Source organism: Euprymna scolopes, chromosome 13 (genome assembly GCF_053919585.1).
Source record: "Euprymna scolopes isolate OS-2025 chromosome 13, ASM5391958v1, whole genome shotgun sequence".
NCBI classification, from domain to species: Eukaryota; Metazoa; Mollusca; class Cephalopoda; order Sepiida; family Sepiolidae; genus Euprymna; species Euprymna scolopes.
The window spans coordinates 65,731,670-65,754,238 of NC_136494.1; the positions used below are offsets into that span (position 1 = coordinate 65,731,670).

General features: G+C 33.5%; 1 protein-coding gene across 2 annotated transcripts in view; it reads left to right on the top strand.

Annotated features, from left to right (window-relative positions):
- The window catches only part of LOC145292052 (syntaxin-6-like), a 627,569-nt gene that overhangs the window by 491,725 nt on the left and 113,275 nt on the right, over nt 1–22,569 (top strand). For both annotated transcript variants that reach the window (XM_080138080.1, XM_080138081.1), the window contains exon 4: nt 18,851–18,913. In XM_080138080.1, the coding sequence (XP_079994206.1) occupies nt 18,851–18,913 (63 nt within the window). The remainder of the gene's footprint in view (nt 1–18,850; nt 18,914–22,569) is intronic.

A 22,569-nucleotide genomic window follows, 5' to 3' on the forward strand; every position in this document is an offset into this window, starting at 1 on the left:
TTGACTGCTTTACTATGTTATGCCTGCATACGGCATTTATAGGTGTTTAATTTCCCTTAATTCTCGTATTAATTGCTGCTGGTTTGGAATAATGTCCTAGTTAATGGAATCAAAAGTTGACTTTGTAACTGGGTTTGAATCTCCCAACCAACAATAATTATCACGTTCTACACTGATGATTGTGAAAGCATGGAACACTAGTGTCTGTAGCTATAAAAAGTAATTAATATTTATAATATACTAGACTACCCATGACCTGTTGGGTCGATATATTTTATAGCTAGCTATGGAGTATTGAGGATACAGATTTAATGTATAAAAGTGCAAGTGACTATACAGAATTAATGTATAAATACACAAAAATCGAATGCACGTGCACACAAAAACAAACATGGCAACCGGTGAAAACAATATGGAATACATTGGATAGTAAGGTCTTACCATTATTGCTGATAGATTAAATGAAAAATCCTTTATATAAGAGAGGTATAATCCGTTAAAAAAAATTAAAGAAAGATGAAAAAAATACAAGAAGGGAGTGTGCATTGTACATGGTCATCCTAGATTTTTGTGTGTGTTTACAGCCTTAAAAATATCATGAAATAATAATTAATATTTAACGCTGACACCTTTTCAAAACAAATCTTAAAAAAGAACTCCCCCCCACACACGTTTTGAAGTGTTTTTTACGTATTTTTAAAATGTCTGGAACTTATAACCCACCTCAACCCATTCCCTCTTTTTGCCCCCTCCTCTCCGCCAGCAAACTTGAAAAAATGCTAACGATTACATGTCTCGTTTACCGCTACGTTACCAAAGAAGTGGGTGCTCGTTTCACGTTAAATTTATTTAGGAAAATGATCCCCCACTCTAAAATGTTAATTTTTTATTATTTTATTAAAAATTCCTTCTTTTTTAATTATTTTTAAAGGTTGTTAAAACGTATTAGCCAAAAAAATAGACTTTGATTTCTTTTTAGGGGGTAAACTACACTGGGTTAGGTCGTAAAAAATACCAAATATTTTTAAAAATATGTAAATTGATCAAGTAGTTTTGTTTTTTGTTTTTTTTTTACATTAGAAAAACATTTTTACTTTTTGTTTAAAAACGATTCCAACTTACAATGAAAAATACGAATAAAACTCGTAAAATGCCGACGTAAAAAAAAAAAAATAGCAAAAGTTATTTACAGTTTATTTTTTGTTTGCATATTTTAAATGCAAAAAATTGTTGATTAAAAAAAAATTTTTTTTTCATGGCTGTGTTTTGATTTCTTTAGGCATGCGCGTAAAGAAATCAAATATATAAAGGATTTTTCATTTAATCTATAATAATAATAATAATATATTGGTGGCCTGGTAAAGCCACAGGGGAAGACAACTTGGCAAAATTCAATCGAAAGCAGCAAAACTGAAGCTGGCTTGCCATGACACTATATATACAAATGTAGGCAAATTTGGGCATATTTTATTAGTTTGATAATATAGGTTCTTTCTTACCAAGTATCATAAAATTTTAACCATAGAATAGTATTATAATCTTCAAAAAGCCTGCAAATTTTCATGTAGTTTCGTCCCAAAGAACCAAAGATATGAGCATTTCAATATTCAATTTGGCTACCTGTGTGTGTATATATATATATATATATATAATGTATCTTTTTTGGCAATTTTATAAGTTCCAAACTTCAGCGACAATTGATCAGAATTTAACAAATGCAGACGCGTGTGAAAGGGAATGACCTGTAGTGTAGTGAGCTATGTAGTTATGTAGTGGGCTGTGTGACATTTGCCTTTAAGGTCGCACATTAATAGGATCATCCATGATCCAGAGCCTATTTTTGGCACTTTTTACAGCCATAAAATGTTTCAATCAGTCACTTGTTTTCCTAGTTTTGCATATAAATTACAAAATATCTGATATTTCCCCCAAATCTCTGGCCTTGATGGAGGAGAGATATAAACTTTCTGCTATGGTTTCAATTGATCTGAAATAATAGCAAGAGGAGACTTGATTCCAAATATTTCTCATATGTTAATTCTCCCCTCTTTGGTTTTCATACATGAAGTAAATTTCACAGTGTATAAGGATTATTTGATACTGGAGATATTTATAATCGTACTCTATTTCGAAAAGAGGGGAGATATAACATATGAGAAATATTTGGAATCAAGCCTCCCCTTGCTGTTATTTCAGAAACCATAGCAGCAAGTTTTAGTCTCTTCTTCAAGGCCAAAGGTTTTGGGGAAATATATATATCGTTCTTATATATCGTTTTCATTTGAAGTTGTTGCCTTTCTATAACATAGTTGCTATATTTTAACATGCACCCTACGTTGTGAATATAAATGTCGTAAAGAAACAAAAAAGAAATTCGACAAGTTTTTATTTCTGTTGAAAGAAAAGGTATTTATTGCTAATCGTTTTAATACCAAGTCACTGACACATATTTTCCAAGCCAACAGAATATGGTTGCATTTCATGCTTTTCCCTCTCTAAGTCAATTAACAGTTTATTAGTCTGCAGCTATTACCACTTGTTATGGTTGTAGTTCATTCAGCGGTTCACAGTTGTTTGACAATCTTGCAAAGGTTCGGAGGATTGACGAGTTTTTAATATTTGTAAGAGTTTCTGTCGCAGGAACACACGCTTTCTCTCCTCATTTGGGTGAGTAAAGAGGAAATGGTTAACATCATTTCTATTGATTACATTTGTTTTACCTGATTTTTTTTGGAAAACAGAAGAAAAGCTTTAAAGTTCAATTTTATTTGACCTTTAATCTGGGACAAACTGTGTAGCATTATTAACTCCATCTTTCTGTATCACTTTCTTTCTCTCTCTCTCTCTCTCTCTCTCTCTCTCTCTATATATATATATATATATATATATATATATATATATATATATATATATATATATATATCTGTCTCTATTTCTCCGTTTCTACTTCTATCTCTGTCTCTCTCGGTCTATTTCTATCTTTCTCTTTGTGTGTGTGTCTGTCTGTCTCTCTCTCTCTCTCTCTTTCTCTCTTTCCATTTTTTTATCATTCCATATCCATTTTTCCTCTCTCTCTTTCTCTGTATCTCTTTCTCTGTATCCATTTATCTTTCTCTCTCTCTTTCTCTCTCTCTTTTTCTCTCTCTCTTTTTCTTTCTCTCTCTCTCTCTCTCTCTCTCTATATATATATATATATATATATATATATATATAATCTCCATTTCTCTCACTCTCTATCCATCATCCATTTTCGAGGAAATGTTTGAATCTGTTCTCAACTTGCCAAGCCAGTAGGACATCCAATGAAACTTTGTGATATTTGCATATTAATTTTGAAAAAGAACATGCTATTAGTTAACTATAATTTGTTGTTGGATACATTTTAATCATCTTATTATAGAGTAAGCTTAATCCCGTTAGAAAATTAACGAAACTTCTACAACATTGCAATGATCACATCTCCAATCTTCTCTCTCTGCTGCCAATAATTCACTTGTCTTCCTCAACTCGTTTTTCTTAAAAAGGCCGTTATAATCCTCATCACATACAAGTGAATGGCATCTATAAAAACAAATCTAACTGCAATCACAAGTTCTGTTTTCCAATGAAAATCGAGTGCCCAACATGCAAAAAAGTTCACACACTTAAAAGCTCGTATCTATTCATTTTCTTCTCCCTTTTTACACTAATTAACATGCAATTCGCCCTTATAGTTTAAGGCTCCCCCAGTCTTTGACAGAATATGGATACTCATGAAGGGGTTCCTGCATGTAAAATTTTTTGTGGCAGGAGGCGCGCAATCTCCAACCACACCTCTCCTGAGTCAACATTGTTGAATACCAGTGGCAAGTGAAGAGTTTGTACAGGACGACTGGAGATAAGCGGAGAGCACATAAAGCACCTAGAATTTCCAAATGGTCACCCATCTGGTACTCACCAGGCTCAATATTTCTTAACTTTGGTGATCTGATAAGAATCAGTGTGTCAACGCGATTATGCCGTTTAAACCATACTGATCTACCTGTTTCAGGAATAATGAACTTACGCAGACATAATAAATACAGTAACATCTAACATGTTGTGGGTAGCAATTCATGGCAGTTTAATGCCCGTACAATCATGACATGTATTTTTATAACATATTTTTGTTAATGCATTTTTTCAAAAGGACCCATGACATAGTGAATAAAGTATTTGGTAAAATTCAATTGTAAGGTTACACTCTTTTGGAGGTTGAAGGTTCAATCCTCAGTGTGAGCGGCACTCAAAGTACAAAAGTGAATTACTTAGGACTTCTACTAATGACTGGCGGAATAAGAATATGCTAATCTTCGTGGATTAAATAAAAGGTTCTGTTCGACATTCCGTGCAGATTCTTGAATTTGACAAGATGCACTTCAAAAAGCTCGGAGGTTACATTGACTGAAACATTGTGAAATAACGCTCAAGATGAGAACAGTAGTCCAAAGAATCCAAATAATACGAATAATCAATCCTCATCAAAAAAATTCAGAAGCATAATACACTTTTTTTTACTTATATCACTGTGTTTGTTTGATTATTACCAGCCTGCAAGGCCACAATCTATGTAATTATAAAACTCTTTGGACCGTCCGGTCGTGCTTGCTTGTTTGAATCTTGTCTTCAACGATACGATCGAGCAATTCCATCTTTTAAAAAAGGGGTGACAGATTAATATATATATATATACATATATATATATGAGGGTGGAGAGTTGTATGTTTTGGTTTCGATTCTAGCTGATGGTACTCAAGAGGTATATATATATATATATATATATATATATATATATATATATATATATTTAGTTTTGACCTCACTACTATATATTAGGTTCAATGTAATAATCAATAGAGAATTGTCTGTAATAATAAATATGTAATCTGTACGAATTAAAATATCATATTTAAGCGTATCTTAAGACCGGGCAACGCCAGGTGGCCTGCTAGTATATCTGTAAAAATAAAAAGAAAGAATTCTTTACATGTAAAAACCATTCCGTTACATTTTATCAATTTCAAAACCAGAAAAGACGCATAAACGCATCTGTCACAGTTTAATGATTGACATCTATTCCATTGCATTCCCTCATATATGCAGTATTATGCCTAGACTTGCACTGCGACGTGAGTGTTGGGAACGCGGTGTGCATATCCACCTTCCCCGTTTTCCTCCCAGACAGTTTGGCGTGTAAATATGATTAGTTTCATCCAAGATGCCGACCTGACAAGACACTGTATTGCCTTTCTTGTCTCTCATCATAGCTTGGTAAGATACCAATTTCTATTCAAGATCTAAAGAGCTGAACTTAATTAAATTTATCTGATACATGCCAGCTGAGTCAACTTATCTTTCTTGTGTTACTATTCTGTTAAATAAAGTTGATTTAATAAAAGAGAAAATGTTGGTATTTTATTATATGAAACTCGGGTTTCTTCATTTCAAAACAGCTCTGTCAAATTAATACAGACACAGCTACTTACATTGCCAAGGTTGCTGCAAAGAAGGTGGGTTCTCTATACCATGCTAGAAAACTTCTCAACCTGCCAGTATTCTGTCTCTACAAAGCCATCATTCCCCCGTGTATAGAATATTGTTGCCACATCTGGGCTGGTGCATCTCAGTCTTGGATAGAGTCTAAAAAATAATCTCAAATCTAATAGGTCCTGCACTGTTAGCCCAGCTCCAATCTAAGTTTAATTATTAAAACATTAAATTGTTAAGAAAAGAACAACATAGTTTGAAAAAAACAAACAAAAAATACACAGAAATAATAAAACACTAGAAATGCCAGGTAGGCACAGCTAGTTATAGATTTATTATTGTTACCACACCTAGGCTGGTGCATCTATCAGTAGTTTCTTACATAGGGTCGTCCAAAAAATAGTCTTCAACCTTATAGGCCCCATACTATTGGCCAAGCTCCAACTTTGTCCCATCATCGCAATGTTGCGTCCCTGTGCCTGTTTTACATGTACTTTAATAGAATGTGCTCTGGTAAACATAGGACTTATGCTTCCTCGACTTCCAACTAAATTGACAAGCAGCAAAATCTCCCCCTTCACTGTTGTCTGAAAGCTTTCTAATCTGATAGTTTCTTCTTTGCTAGACTTTGGAATTCTGTTCTTGTTTCCTACTTCTTTCATTGTACTAACCTACAGAAGTTTAAATGTAATGTGAACAACCATCTCGCTGCCCAACTCCCCATAGTCTCGTTTTGGACACTATCTAAAATAGTAGGTGCATCATCCAAGTAGCACTATGCCTTATTTGAAGTGAAAAAAAAAGAGTATCCCCTCTCTCTCTCTCTCTCTCTCTCTCTCTATATATATATATATATATATATATATATATATATAATGAAAGTCAAAGTTATTTTCTGTGATATAAGCATTAAAATTTTAAAATAAAACACGTATGAACCAAATTACAACGCAATATTATATAAATAACAAATATTTGCATGTTATGTGTGTATGTGTGTGTGTGTGTGTGTGTGTATATATGCAAAATATAAATTTTGCTTGAAGAATGAAAAGTTTACTGAGAAATTAATAAAATAAAATATTGTCAGATTTTTTTTCAAACGAAATCACTCTACAAATGCAACAACTGCATTCTTTGAGTACAGCAGGCAGTTTTATTCATAAGAATCTTTATAAAAAATTTTATTCTCTTCAGTTGGGAAAACTAAAGGATTCCTTTTTTTCATAGGTTTATGTGCTTGCAGAATTTGTCTGCATCTGTCTTTGACGAGGCAGCAGTTGCAGTTTTAATATTTTAATTTTTAGGTTTTACTGAAAACACGAATTGTTGCTAAAGCATTATGAAAACATTTTCTTGTTTTTTATTTACATTTATAAAATCACCAAAAAGCCAGTTTCAGAATTTCATAAAGGGTTTTTAAACAGCTAGAGATGTGTCTGGAAAACTACTACTAATGGTTTGGTTGTTTTTCTTTTATGACATATCAACCATTTTTGGGTTATTATGATTCCAGTAATTTTGAAAATAGTTTTTTTTTTTTTTTTTTTCTTACTCACGTTCACGCCTAACAAGACATATCGCCACTTGGACATAAGGAGCTACTATTTGGGACCATTTATTTTCAGTTCTTTGCATGTCAAATATCTATTCATAATGTTTAGTTTGATTGTAGTGTAGAAGAAAATTTTTGACTTTGCAGAACATGATTGAGGTTTGCAAAGAGAAGAGGAAAAAACATGAAAGCGTTTTTCCAAAATAACTGGATTCGGTATCAAATAGCCTATAAAGGATTGATATGCCGTAAAACAAAACAACCTGATCAAATGTAAATGCCAGTCAAAATTAGTAAATATTGACGTGGCGTTACATTTCAACCACTTGGACCCATGCATTGTCTGGTACCGTCATAGGAACAAATAAATGAGGAAGCACATAAAAAAATATGTTGCCGATCAGTTACAATAAAAGTGCATCGATTAGGTATAAAAATCGATTGTAAATTAAAAAAAAACACACAAACAAAACACTTAGAATTATTTGATATATAATTCTGAAAAAACAGATAGTTCTATCCGCCTTTTGTTAAAAAAAGTTATTTCGGTCAAAGAAATAAGGGTACATTCAAACATTGCATTATATATAAGATATATATATATATATATATATATGAAAGCGAACGATAAATTATTGTGCTATTGGCCAATGTTATGTTGTAATATCATGATGCATTTATCAATGTAAAGTGTTAGTCTTATCGTTTCCAGTCTGCTGTTGCTCAGGTTATGTGAAAGTAGCCACAATCTGTGGGCAGAACATACAAATGATTGGGTTTATTTTCTAAATCTTTTCGACGTGTCTGCTGGAGCCGAGAATTTATTGCAAAGGAAGGTTACAAAATGTTTGATCTGAAGAAACCACTGCTTGTTTGATGATGGGATGTGACAGGTTCAGTGGCATCAACAGATTCCGATATTGTATGAGAGATAATTTGGCCCAAATCTTGAGTGGATCAAGAAAGTAGAAAGAGAATGCAAAGTTTAAGATATTGCTTCTTTTTTTTTGTTTTGTTTTTTTTTAGGGGTGGAAGAGTCTATTACTGGCTATGTTTCGCTTAACTTTGATATGTAGAGTTGAGGAGATAGATTAAGCTACTGCTACTTGTTTGTTTGTTTTTTGTATTATTTGCATCCTTCAGACTACTGTTATCTTGAGTGTTATTTTCACAAGGTTTCCGTCAATGTAACCTCCGATCTTCTTCAGGTGTAACTTGTCTGATTCTGGAATCTGCACAGAATTTCAAATGGAACCGTTTATTTAATCAAAGGAGGTAGCATGCTCTTGTTCTGTCAGCGATGGCTAGGTTGAAGTCCTAAGTAATTTATAATTATATTTTGAGTGTCACACACACTGAAGATTGATCCTTCAGCCTGCAGAAGAGCCTAGATTTATAACTGAATTTTACCAAGTACTTTATCCACTGCATCACGGGTCCTTGCAAAACATTGTGAAAAATAACACTCAATATGAGAACAATAGTCCAAAGCACCCAAACAATATAATCAATCCTCATCTCAAAACGTCAAAAACGAAATATTTTTTTTTGTTTTTTTTGTTTAATTTACAGATTAAGCTGATTTTATTAAACATTGCTTTAGTTTTTGTAAGGCGACTTTTGTTTTCATCAATCTTATGTCTTAAAAATAAGATAATTTTAAGAAATTATCAAATAATTTGGTAATTATCTTGACACAGGTTTGCTTCGATTTTTGAATAGTTTTTATATGCATGCGAATTTTCTCTTGACATTTGACTTCTGAATTATTTTTCGTTTCAAGTTTTGGCTTTCCTCTATATCGCCCATGACGATTCTGATACTTGTTTGAGAATTTTTACATGGGCATTATGAAGTTTTTATCTGACAATTATCTCTTAGGACGAAGGGCTTCATAGGTAACTTTGATTTTATTTGTTTCAAAGGATAATGCTTCTCATTAGAAGAGAATAGCAAGAACGTATATATATATATACGGTCTCTCGCGCTTCCTCACTCTCTCCCTCACTCCTCCACCACCACGCATTCACATTCGTTAGCTGTCTTCCAGTTATTGTAAATGTTCATAATAAATTCACATTTTATTTCCTTAATATCATCTTATTTATCTTATTACTGTTTTTTTTTGTATGTTTAATTACTATTTGAATGTGTTTTTAATAATGAGGAAAATGTGTTTTATAGTTAGTTAGGATTAACTTGGATGATTTTGAGACCTGGGAATGGATTAGTTAGTTTTCAGTTAATTTCTTATGGGAAAATTCATTGAGATATGAGAAATTCGAGGTACGAGCTTCATCTGGGAACGAATTAATTTTATATGTAAAGGGGCCACTATATATATATATATAATCACTTAATTACTTGAGAATGGATGACATTGTAAAGAATGAATGGTAGATTTGAGGCATTTTATAAATTAGACCACCCAACAGGTCGCATGAATGAGGGGAGAAGAGAGAAAAAGGGTGGAGGGAGATTAGACTAGATGAGAGGTCGTGTAAATGTACACCACATTACCTGCCCTTACATCTTGCAGTTGTACCCCAAAATTTATAAAGGTCGTTCAACTAGTCGGGAAGTGAATTCTATGCAGAGAATAATATAAACACTAGCAGGCCGCCCAGCGTTGCCCGGTCGTCAAATACGCATAAATATTATATTTTAATTAATGCAGAATTCTTATTTATTATGAACAGAAATACCGTAGAACGTTAAATTCCTTAAAACAAAATGAAGTAAATAAACGGAAAGAAATTGAGACATGACATTGCGCACGAGTATTATGGTTTTGCTAAACAGATCACTTCTTGTTAATTAAAAAAAAAAAGAAAATTCAAGCTGAGATCGAAACCAAAACCTAAAGACAGTGAGTCTAGCACGATTACCACTCAGTCAGCGTGACATGCTCTTCAAAAAGTGTTTTCAAACCAACTTATGCTTAACATAAGGAATCTATAATGTGAACCATCCACGCATGCGCAATCGTGAAACAGCTAATAGAAAAATCCGACAACTCCCACATACCAATTTTTCGATTTTGATCCCTTAAAAGTTTTTTCGGGATGAAAACCAATTAAGGTTTTCCGCATGTCTGAATAACCTATACCAAATTTGAAGCCTGTAGATTAAAAAAATTCATTGAGTATATACGAGAATGAGAAGTGTCCTCACACTCATTCTTACTTTTATAGATATAGATAAGATACATATGCGCACACCTAACTTTATATAGATATATATTTATATATAATACTTCAAAATAATTTAAGATGTTTTATGTTCTGCCTTAGAAGACCTCGGTCAGCGTATGCAAATGCATATCAAATATTTTGACCCCCCCCCCAAAAAAAAAGCTGATTCTTGCAGCTATTGCGTTACACAGAAAGGAATCGACAACACTCCACATTCGTTGACTGCATCTCTGGCAATAATTTGCCAATGCTAAACTCTCCACAAACATTTTTCCAGTCATGTCTTAAATCTTAAATGTTGTCCTTTTATTTTTCACTTATCAAGGCTCAAATGCCACTCGAGGATAAGATTTAATGAGTGTCAGGTGATCAGTGGGACAACACAGTGATGATCGATAATCATGGAAATTGGGTAGAATTTGATTATTTAATAGGATGGTCCAACAAAAACTTTTTCATGTGGAAACGACTATGTTATAGTCAGCTGGGAAGCAGCCTGCAGTATTGTGTTCTACAGACAAGTAGCTCTAGGAAAAAAACTTTGCTCATGGAATTTTCATATAGTTTTAGGCACAGTGGTGAAAGGAAATTGCTAACAGTGTCCAACTTCTGTCTGTCTTTCTCTTTTTTTACTTTCTACAATTCCTTGTAGTGTTATTCTCAGAAGACGTCGACTCTGTAATCTTGTGACATGGCTATTTAATCTCTGCATTCTCTTCTTCATTATTTGTGAACATATCATTGTAAGGGACAATGTTGTCAGATGGCGATATGAATCTGATTACTTGTCATATGGTTAAGGTATGAGATATCACATATCTTGCGATAACATCTCGAATGCCTGTATCATTCTTTTTAACTCTGCGTGTCCATTTCTTGGATGCAGACAGGATGATGGAGAATACGAGTGCATGCAAATCTTATCTCGTGCTTCATAAGTGACGCCTATTATCCTTCCATATCTGCTTACGTTTTTATGTTGCATCCATTGCTTGCATGTTATTTGTGCAAGGACTTCAGCTTTTACTCATTTGCCAATGATTACCCTAAGCCACTTCAATGTTTTTTTTGTTTTTTTTTAATCTTCTTGGCGATGTGCCATAATGTCTCGATTTTTACTGATAGTTTCTTTTCAATGGTGATGGGACGATTCCAATATTTTTCCTGATTCCATGCTAAATTCCTGATTCCGATACTTTATAAATCTCTAATTATTTAACTATAAAATTATTTTCCCTGATTTTCATAATAAATACAAGTTAAATATGCAGACATTTGTGTAAATGTCAAAATACACTTGTGGAAGATGATCTATCGATTTTAGCTTTGCTGGTATTTATTATTTCATCATTATTACCAGCAATAGACGATTTTACTTTCAACAAAATCAAATAAAAAAAACAAACGAATCATTTTGGCATTGGAAAATAAGCATAAATTTTTCTGATACGGATTCCAATATCCCCAAATCTTCCGATTTTGAATAATCGTCCCAACACTACTTTCCAAGTAATACAGGGTTGTGGAACTCTCTTCTTGTTGACTGTTTTCCTCCTACCTATAGCTTTGGTCTTTTCAAAACAAAGACTAATTAATAGACATATTATGTCTTTGTGATAATCATCTTTTATTTTTTGTTAACTCCTTACATAAAGTGGTTTCACGCCTAGCCTGGAGCGATTTCTATTAAAAAAAAAAAAAAACACAAACACTTAGAGGTTCCAAAGCTATTTTTAAAAATTCAATCAAACTAAGCATAAAGCACTCTTGACATAAGAGGTATACCACAGATGAGTAAAAGATATGAATCTATTATTGCTGCTACTAAAAGTACAACACCGAGATTTCTAGCACCCTTGTTTTTTCTTTTTAGTTCTTGGCTGTGTGTCATAATGTCTTTTGAGTTTTTGGTGATATCTATATTATAGTTGGAATTTGTTTTATCTTATGTTAGTAATGTAGCTGCAAAAAAAAAAAAATCAATACGATTGTACCAAATTTGGGATGAAGCAACAGAGAGATTTGTCATTGGGAGAGGAGTATGTGTTAAATATTACTGCTACCACTAAGATCAATATACATTTATAGGTTCCAAAACTATTGGGTAGAATTTGTCTGAAGTAATTAATATGTTGGGTTTATCATTTGAAAGGGGTAAGTGTACTAATACTACAACTGTTACTACTTAGATCAATAAGCAGTTATAGGCTTCAAAACTATTGGACATGTGAAGATAAGTATATTAATACTACTTCTACAACTACTCTTACCATAAATGGCTTGTTTTGTTTAATCATGTTAAGATTCAGCTTCTTTCTTTCAATCATAGGCATGCCCCTTTTCTTCCTGAGAGTCTCATGCATGGCTCTGCTCTTAAAAAGAAATCGACTCTGCTTGGTCTTTCTTTTGATACATTAGATCGATTACTCTTTCTGCTTCTCATAAAGTCGGTTTTCCCTATTGTTTCAAACACTTTCTCGCACTTAAGGCTCAACAAATCTACTATCAAACCATATATGAAATACTGTTGTCATATTTGGGCTGGTTAATTTGTCCCATTTGAGAGTTCTAATTTGTATGGCCCTACCCTTTCTTCTCTGCACCCCCTCTCTCTCACTCTCCCACAGACGTGATGTTGCTGGTCTCAATCATTTTTTTTTTTTTTTAAATACTATCATTATATTCTTCAGAATTATCTGATCTATTCCTTCTTTGATTCCAGCTTATTCGACTTGTTTTCTCATGGTTTCTATCCATTTGCTGTGTTGATATCTCATTGTAGTACAGTTTCCTATTCTAGTAGATTCTTTCCAATAACTACAGGCTTGTGGAACTCTCTTCCGGCTAACTTTGCTTCTACCTATAGCGTTGGTCTTTTTAAAAAACAAAGGCTAATTAATAGACATATCCTGTCTTTGTGATAATCATCCTTTATTCTTACATGAAATAGTTTCATGCCTAGTGTGGAGCACTTTCCATTAAAAAAAAGCACACTTAGAGGTTCCAATGCTATTGAAAAAAATTAAACTAAATGTGACATGAAACACTCTTAGCATAAGAGGTATGCCAGAAGCGAGTAAAAGTTATAAAGCTACTACTACTACTGCTTCAACACGGAGATTTTCTGGCACGTTTAGTTCCAGAGTTTTTTGCTGAATTAACTCTTTTACCCTGTCTCTAGACCACCAAGGATCACTATCACAGAGATAACATACTTTTGCTTAACCCCATAAAACTATGGTTAAGCAGTTATCCTATGAACCCTAAGCCTTAAATGAAGGATTTATTTGTATTTTATTGTTTTATGGCATACCAACCCTTTTTCATCATTCAATGCTTTAATACAGTATTTATTGTAAACTGTCATACATAATTAATTAAAGGTAACTTGCTATTTTTTCCATGGCTGGAAGGGAGGGGGCATTTTGGGTGCCTACATTTCCCAACGTTATTAGGACATACATGAATGAATATAGTAGAATTGGAACTTGGCATATCCAATTTCATAGTCCACAAGCATATCCATTAAGCCAGTCATACAGCCCTCAATCTTTTTTTAAAGATAGATTTTGCTATCAATAACAACCAATTGATACCATTGTGATTATTATAAACAGATTTCATTCTATGTGAAATTATTTCAAGTTGTGAATAAATTTTTTTTCAGTTTAAAAATAAATTTGATTTCACTGACATATTTTGACGTTTTTGTGTTTGTTTTTCATTTTCGAAGCAAAACTGATTAAATTAGATGTGTTCAAATTACTTCTTTTTTTTTTACACAGGCATCACCACTTTATCAAGGCCAAGAGGCCACTCGAAGATAAGGGTTAAAGAGTTTACAGTAGAAATTGGACAATATAGTAATCATTAGTAATGAAAATTCGGTAAATTTGTTAGCTTGTATGGAACGGCTCATCAAGAACTTATTTACGTTAGACTTGAACACAACCATATTGTAGTCAGCCGGAAAGCAGGAAAACGGAAGACAATTCCACAGGCGTGCAGTTCTAAGAAAGAAGCTTTGTTCATGGAATCTACGTTTAGGTTTAGGTACAGATAAAGAGTGGGGGAATTATTGATTGTGTTTTCAGCTAGACGAGTGTTTCTTGTGAAAGTTTGGCATAGACTGGAGCTCAGTCAAACAATTTCCATGAAAATAACGATACATCAGAGACAAACTCGCAACATCTCTTCTGTGAAATAGAGGTTGCAGGGAAGAGAAAAGGACATCTCCTACGAGGCTACGAAGTCTATTTTAAACTCTATCAAGGCAGGACAAGTACTTTCTAGCAGCTCCTGCCTGGATGTGGCAACAGCATTCCATCTTTGGACGTACCTGGCTCTTATATAGATAGAGAATTGCATCAGCAGTGAGATATCTACTGGATCGATAGAAAGATCCCACCGTTTTTCCAGCAGCCTTGGCAACAGATTTGATGTACATGTTCCATTTAAGATCAGGAGTAACGGTCAAGCCCAGAAGCTTGTCAAAACTTGAGGCCTCCTGAAGACGAGAGCCATTCATTTCAATTGATGCCAGATGTGGATCAGAATGTTGATGAAGTAAAGAGAGAAGCTTGGTTTTAGATGCATTAAAAGTAACCAGCCACTCCATTGTAGCATGTGCTCAAGATCAGAGGAGAGAGAATCGGAGAGAACTTGGTCGTTTACTGTCTTAGATGTGCTGGAAGTAAAATTCTCTTGTTATTGAATATAAAGTTTTATATTTTATTTCCAATAATATATTCTCTTTTAGGAAGTGCGCATGTTATGTTTGGAAAGATTGGACGAGAAAAAAATCAAAATAATATAAGCAAGACTGTATTAAGTATTGTAGAGGCCCTTATAAGATTATGTAACCCCTCCCCATTCTTAGATATAAAAGCCCCAAGAAATTTGAAGGGCATGGTTCCTCTAGCACGTAGATACCCTATATGCCATGATTAGTTTAAAGAGTATGGTACCTCCTTATATATGAAATATCCCTGTGGAGGGTATATTTTTTTGTAGTTTTCATCATCTTGCAAAATGTTCATCTCAATTATTTTACAAGAATCTTTAAATTACAATATCAGTTAAACAACAAATTTTAATATTAAAAATTTGTTTTTCAGAAAAATTTAAAAAACGGGGTTCAAATTTTGAAGGAGGGTTAATTTTTCTATGCAACTTTACTATAAAATGATCTCAATTTAAGAATTCTTTTTTTTTTTTTTTTCAAAATGGTTGTAATTTCAAGTAGTCATAAAATAATTCAAGTAAATTCTAAGATAATAAGATTTGAAACACTATTTTCTAATTTTGAGTTCACTTTCTCTTGATGAGGTTAAACTTCATTGGTTGCCCCTGCAATTGTCCATCATTCGTGTCTTGATTGGTTAATCCCAACTTTCCCATGTCTTCAGCCACCAACTGTTTCCATCAATCTTTAGAATCACTTTTTTTAATTTTGTAAATCGATAGTGTTTGTGGATTCGAGTAAGTTTAATTGTCATACCAAATTTGTTATTTAACTAATTAACACTGGGCAATCATTAACTCATTATAGCATCTCCACATTTGAATATATTTGACCCTATTTGAACAATGGGATATATATAGAGAGAGAGAGAAAGAGAGATAATGAGAGGGAGGGAGCCAGCAAAAAATGAAATTTTTTTTCATACAACCGTTTTTCCCCTTTGGATTTTTTCATCTCACATCATATAAAAATGTTCAGTTTTGTTAAATAAATCCAAATCACCAAATGAATATGGTTGAACCGATCGACTAAAATATTTTAATCTAACTTTAATGTATTTCCAATCGGATGTTTACTTGCTTATCCACATTTCAATAAATAAATCATATATAGGAGCTGCCTGCATCACTGATAAAAGTAAAGCTAAACAAACTGTGTAGTGTTGTAACTTGAAATGACTAAGTTTATTTTGAGAAAAAATCAGAGTAAAAATAATTAACCTCTATTTGAGGTTCTAACTCGGAGACTACTTCTACAAACGGCACACTAAGCAATCAACCTACAGTGCAAGTATGATATGGTGATGCCATTAATTCAATAAATCAGACTGTCCCTCTCTCTCTCTCTCTCTCTCTCTCTCTCTCTCTCTCTCTCCCCCTCTCTCTCTCTCTCTCATTTGGGGTCAAATAAAATAAAAGTATATATACTTATGTCCCAGGTGAAGTAAAAACTCAACATTTGTGCGCTGACCGATTGAGTCATCAGATCAGTAAGAAATGTTTTAACTACACTAGCTAAAATGGATGTTCAATTGTATGCAACACTGGCCAGCGATGGCAGATTTCAGATTCGTTTCTTCAGAAATTAGTCTATTTATATATTATATTGCTTTCACTATAATTATCTTGCAATTATGGTCTTATTTTTAGCTCTATTTTTATCTATGCAGTATATGTCAATGCCAAGTTTCTTGAACCTTTCTCTTTTGCATATCATTTTTATTATTTATTTTAATACCATTAATTTATGGATAAATATCAATGTTATTTTTAAAGTTGCTATGGTCAACCGAATCATTCTGATTATAGAAATGAGATTACTCCCTCATTTTAATGGAGACAGACTATTCTAAATTTTGTATAAGTCTTTACAATATCGAGTTAGAATCAAAGTAAAAAAAAAAATAATTATGGCCTGGTTGAGGTTTGAACTCGAAGATACACTAAGCAAGGAGTTGTTGTTGTTGTTGAACATCATTGTGATAATTTTGTTGACATTCGTTTCCTCAATATCTTTCTATTAAGAATTCTTTGTAGAAGGATATTAGGTCCTTAGAAGAGGACCACATGAAGGTTGCCAACATCCTTAATTGAAAGTGTTTCTATGGAATGAAGTAGCTTCGAACTTGGCACGCTCAGGTTGCCAGTCCATGTCATTAACCAACCAACCAACCATCACATAGTGCATGCATAGTGATGCTATTAATTCAATATATAGATTAGACTCTCTCTCTCTCTCTCTCTCTCTCTCTCTCTCTCTCTCTCTCTCTTCCCCCTCCCTCTTTTCATCTTTGTAAGGCAATGAAAGAAAGGATAAAAAATGTAGTAAAACTTCCTTTCACTGTTTTTTCAAATCTTGCTTTTTTTTTTTTACTTAGCCATCATTTTTTTTTTTTTTTTTTTTTTTTTTTAATTCTTCTCTCACTTAATATAGCTTGCTGTTCTGCCAAGTAAAAAGATTAATTTCCTTCTTTGACAAAGATTTCTCCATTTTTATCCGCACATCTGACCACTCGAGACACAAGACAACTTTCAAGTCCTTACATTTGTCTTAGAATGTGATCAAGATGACAGATGTCTCAAATTATTCAAAAGTGCGGGCTACAAGAGAAAGCATTATTTACTTATCAAAAAAATAAAATAAAGATGAATCGTATCTGAACAGGTTTTCTTGCACTTTTATTTGACAGTTTATTGCTCTGTATCATCATCGTTTTTAGACAAGATGACTTTTATGTATCGGATTTTTTTAGATGAGGATTGATTATTCGTATTCTTTGGATTCTTCAAACTATTACTCTCATCTTGAGTATTATTTTCACAACGTTTTGGTCGATGTAACTTCCGACCTTAAGCTATATCTAAGTAAACTCAGAAACGTTTCTGTTGAACTCGGGAATCTGCATGGAATTTTAAACAGAACCCATTATTTAATCCATATAGGCAGCATGCTCTCGTTCCGTCAGCCGTGACTGGGTAGAAGTCCTAAGTAATTTGCAATTATATTTTTAGTGTCACCCATATTTGTATTAAGTGGGTCATTTGGACCACTGTTCTCATCTTGGTTGTTTTTTCTTACTGATGGGTCACCACTTATCAAGGCTTGGGGGTTACTCGAGGATAAGGCTTAAAAAGATTGTCAGTTGGGTGATGAAGGTTCGCATGTGAGGATTGAAAGCAATGGATGGAATAGGTAGAATTTGATTATCCAACAGAATTGTTCAAGAAATATTTGTTAACATTAGCCTTGAAGATGACTACATTATTATCGGCTGAGAATTAACCTCATGGTATTTTGTTGCCCATATCTGAGTGGCCTAATGGATATGATTACAGACTATTGAATCAGCTCTGCCAAATTCAAATCTGTGCAGATCTATTGTAATCAATTGTGCACTATTGGGAATGTATGAACCAGCGTTTTTTTTTGTTTTTTTTTCTCTAGATGGGGGAAAATAGCAATTTATCTTTAGTTAATTGTATACAATTAACCGTTTGCAATAGCTATGTGTTAAATAGCATCAAAAAACGTAAAACGGGTTAATGTGCTGTAAAATCGGCACATCAAACCACAGCGTGCGTATTATTTGGAAAGAAAATGAGCATAATCCAAAAATTCTGCTGATGAAAGTTTTCTTTTCATTTGCTCCCTCTGTCTTTTTTCTTTTTCTTTCACTCTTTCTTTCCTTTTCCTTTTCTTTTTTTCTTTTTATCTTTTTCATTCCCTCTCCCTTCCTTTTTTTTTTAATTTTTTTTATTTTGACTTTATCTTGTTTTCCCCTTATTTCTACTTTTGTTTCATTTTCCACATTGTTTCTGAACTTTAATGATTTTTTTTTCCTTTGTATCATAGGAAATAAAGGATCATATGGCCAGTCCGGCCACCAAGTCGAAAGAACAAGCAAAAGTAAGACAGGTATGTGCATTTTTTGTTTTTAAATTTATTTTTAAATGAATTCAATAGAGAATTTCATTCTACTGCTTTTTACAAAGTGCCTTCAATAAGTTTCCAAGCTTTTTTCGTATGGGCACTTTTATTGATAGTACACATATAAAACTCTAGTCATTTTTCGAAGTAATCTCCTCTGGCTGTAATGCACTTGTTGTACTGTTCAAACAACTTCTGGAAGGCCCCATGGAAGTCCTCTTGTGTGAGTATGTCAATGACCCTCTTACAGCATCTTTCATCTCCTCCATTGTCTCATAATGACAACATCTAAGGTTTTCCTTGAGCTTAGGGAATAACAAAAAGTCACAGGGAACAAGGTCTAGACTATAAAGAGGGTGAGGAACTGTCTTGATGCCCATCTTGGTCAAATAGTCTGTGATAAGGTTGGAGTTGTGGACTGAACCCTTGAAACAAGCTTCATGCAAATCTTCCGCATCTTTAGTTCCTCATGAATAATTGTGTGTACAGTTTCCACACTGAGATCAAACTGTGTACTTATTTTCTTTCTAGACACACGATGACCCTTATCCATGAAATTCTTTATTTGGCCAATCAACTCTGGTGTTTTGACTTCCTTAGTTCTCCCACTGCTCCCATCATCCCTCACAAACTCCCTGCCTTCCTTGAATCTCTTAAGTCACTCAAAACCTGATGTTCAATTCATGCAAGATGGTCCAAAAACAGTCTGATGCATTCCATAGATTTCTGCTCCATTTTTTTCCAAATTTAAAACAGAATTTTATTGCATATCGTTTTTATGAAGTGTCTTCACATTCAGATTACATTTTTGAAATTCACCAGCTGTGACAATCAGGCTTTTGTAAGGTGTATTCAGTTTCTGCTATAGTTGTTCATTTGAACCTGAAATCATAAAAATTGGTCAGTCATCTCATAAGATGTATAGCAATAACATATTGAATTTTCAAGAGTCTGCGACAATTTTTAAATGCTTGTATGATAATATTTGTGAAACTGATTGAAGGCATCTCATAGGTGTTTACTTAATTTCTTAACAATCTGAAGAGTGTCAATTATTCTGTACTCTGACCAAAAACTTAATGTTATGACCTTAAACAGAAAAGGACGAAATCATGTACAATGCTCAGATGCATCAAAAATGCATGTACGGAGGGGGGGGGGCATCAAATATAGTTTGGGCAAAGTTTGGGAAGCATGAAGATTTTAAAAGATGTAGTGTTTCAGAAAAAAGAAGTATCTATTTTTCTTCCACAGTGGGAAGACGTGATACATGGTTGTGAAAGTTGAATTTGAAAAACTAGCACCCTAGAGAAAGCACATTTTGGCCTATGAAAAATGGGTAGTCAATCCTGTTGGCATTCCTCAGTAGGGGCGCTACAGGCGATTAGCAATGAACTAACCTCTCTCAAAGGAAGAAGTCAAACTCTGGGAGAATGGACCTCCTAGAACTGCACAAGACCAGAGAAATACTTCAGTCTAGAATTTGTTCACTTTGGTGCTGTAGGAAAACCCCTAGCTGTTGTCTGAGGCTGCAGTGACTCAGAAACCAACAACTGGTGCAGACTGTTTTAATGCTTTAGCAATTCTGAATGTGAAAAAATATTTCCGAAAGTCACAGGAGCCGTGCTGTTTTCTGACTTTGTCGACGTGTTTATGTGCATTAGACATGTGGAGATCAAAAAGGTGTTCCAAGTTGTTATTGTCGATGAGATGGCTAATAATTTTGTTCTTGTTTACTATGTCAGTTGCTAGACGTCCGGGCTTCACTGAATCCAAACCCAAAGAAGCAAAGCGTTCAAAGCATGGCAGATGTCTGATCTAGAGTATTCGCTTGATTGCACGTCTCTGAACAGTTTCCAAGCAGTCAGTGTTCTGAGCAAGATAGTGATTTATGATCCAAATGCAGTCGCACCATAGCTGAATATGGTTTTAAATAAATGCTGGGAGAACGGCTAACAGGGGTTTTGTTAAGTGATGTCAAGATATCTTCATCTTTCTTGACAAGTTTAGTGATGTGCTTTATCCGATGCAAATTGTTGTTGATAGTATTGCCTATTTTTAAAATTTATTCATGATATAAAATGAATACTAGCAAAAAATATGTGCTTCACTTTTGCTAGTTAATATTATCATACTAGCACATGTCACTCTATTTCTTGGCAATGTAATACCTCTTCAAAATTGTTGAAATGAGAAAAAGAAGACGAGACTCTCTCTATCCTGTTTTAATAAGGAAATAGTTTTTGTCTATATTAAAAATGAAATAAATTCTTTTTTTTCTTTTTTATTATTATTATAATATATAATTGTGATTAAATCTCTCCTATATTACTCATAAATTTAAATTTGCATAAGTTATAATTCTTGCCTTTATTTTTTATTATTATCAGCTAGTATTAAGATTAAGCTTCCTCTATTTTACTTATAAAAATTAAATTTAAATACATGATTATTGAAGTGAGCCAGACACATGTACATTCACTTTTATGATATAGATTTAATTATTTATCTTTTTCGATGGTGTATATAGCACATATAAAAATCATATTCCAAATAAGAATTCTTTAAATAATTATCCTTGTCAAAAATTAGTAAAAATTATCGGGTAGAATTTTAATCTATAATATAGAAGGCTGTTGTCTGTGTATATGTCTGACTAAAAGTATAAAACTACAAAACAAATACCCACAAAGTTGGTATTTTTTTGATCAGCGCTGCTCAGGATGAATAGTATCTAGAATTTAGAAAAAATATTCATTCTTTAACCCTAAAGTCGTGCAGATTTCATCAGGAAGGTGGGGATCGATTTTCCAGTCAGAATTTCTATCAAAGACTTAACTGCCTTATGCCAACTCATTCCTTGGAGAATCTATAAAAGTGAGGTGTTTGTGCGAATGTCCAGAGAGAGTAATGAATTGGGCAAATAAGGAGAAAGAAGAGGGAGAGAACTAGGTGAAGAGGAAAGAGAAAGACAAAGAGATGAATAGAGAGATAGAAGTTTTAATAGAAATGTATTACACTTTTGCCCTGTGCAACGCCAAGTAGTCTTGCTAGTTAAAAATAAAAATCACTTTTATCATATTTTGATGGTCCACCATTGATAAGAGCGGAAATACCTGTAACATAGGGGGAGATAAGTCAGTCTGTCATTTAACCAAGTAATAATGAATGGTGGATCAGAAAAATATGAAAGCTTATTTTTATTTAAATTTTTTTATTTAAAATTTTTTTTTTATTAAAATTTTTTTTTAATTGCATTTTCACCTCAAACAAGGCGCAGTGCCACTTTAATGTATCTGGGATATGATTGCAGGGATACTATGTAGACAGTTGAGCAACAAGATGTCTGTTTACATTGAAAAGCAGGAACTCGGAAGAGAATTCCAAAGTCTAGCAGTTCTGGGGAAGAAACTGTTAAAGTAAAAGGCTTTCTGGCATCTGGAGATCTCTACTGTGTAGGGGTGGGATTTTGCTGCTTGTTGGGTCTGTCAGGCATATTTATGTCAAGGACATACAAGGGCTTGTAGTTTGTTGGAGTACCTACCATTAAAATACTTGTAAAACAGGCAGAGGGATGCAATATTTTGTTGATGAGACAGTGGCTGAAGCCTATATGACAGTTCTGGACCGATTAGTTTGGCAAA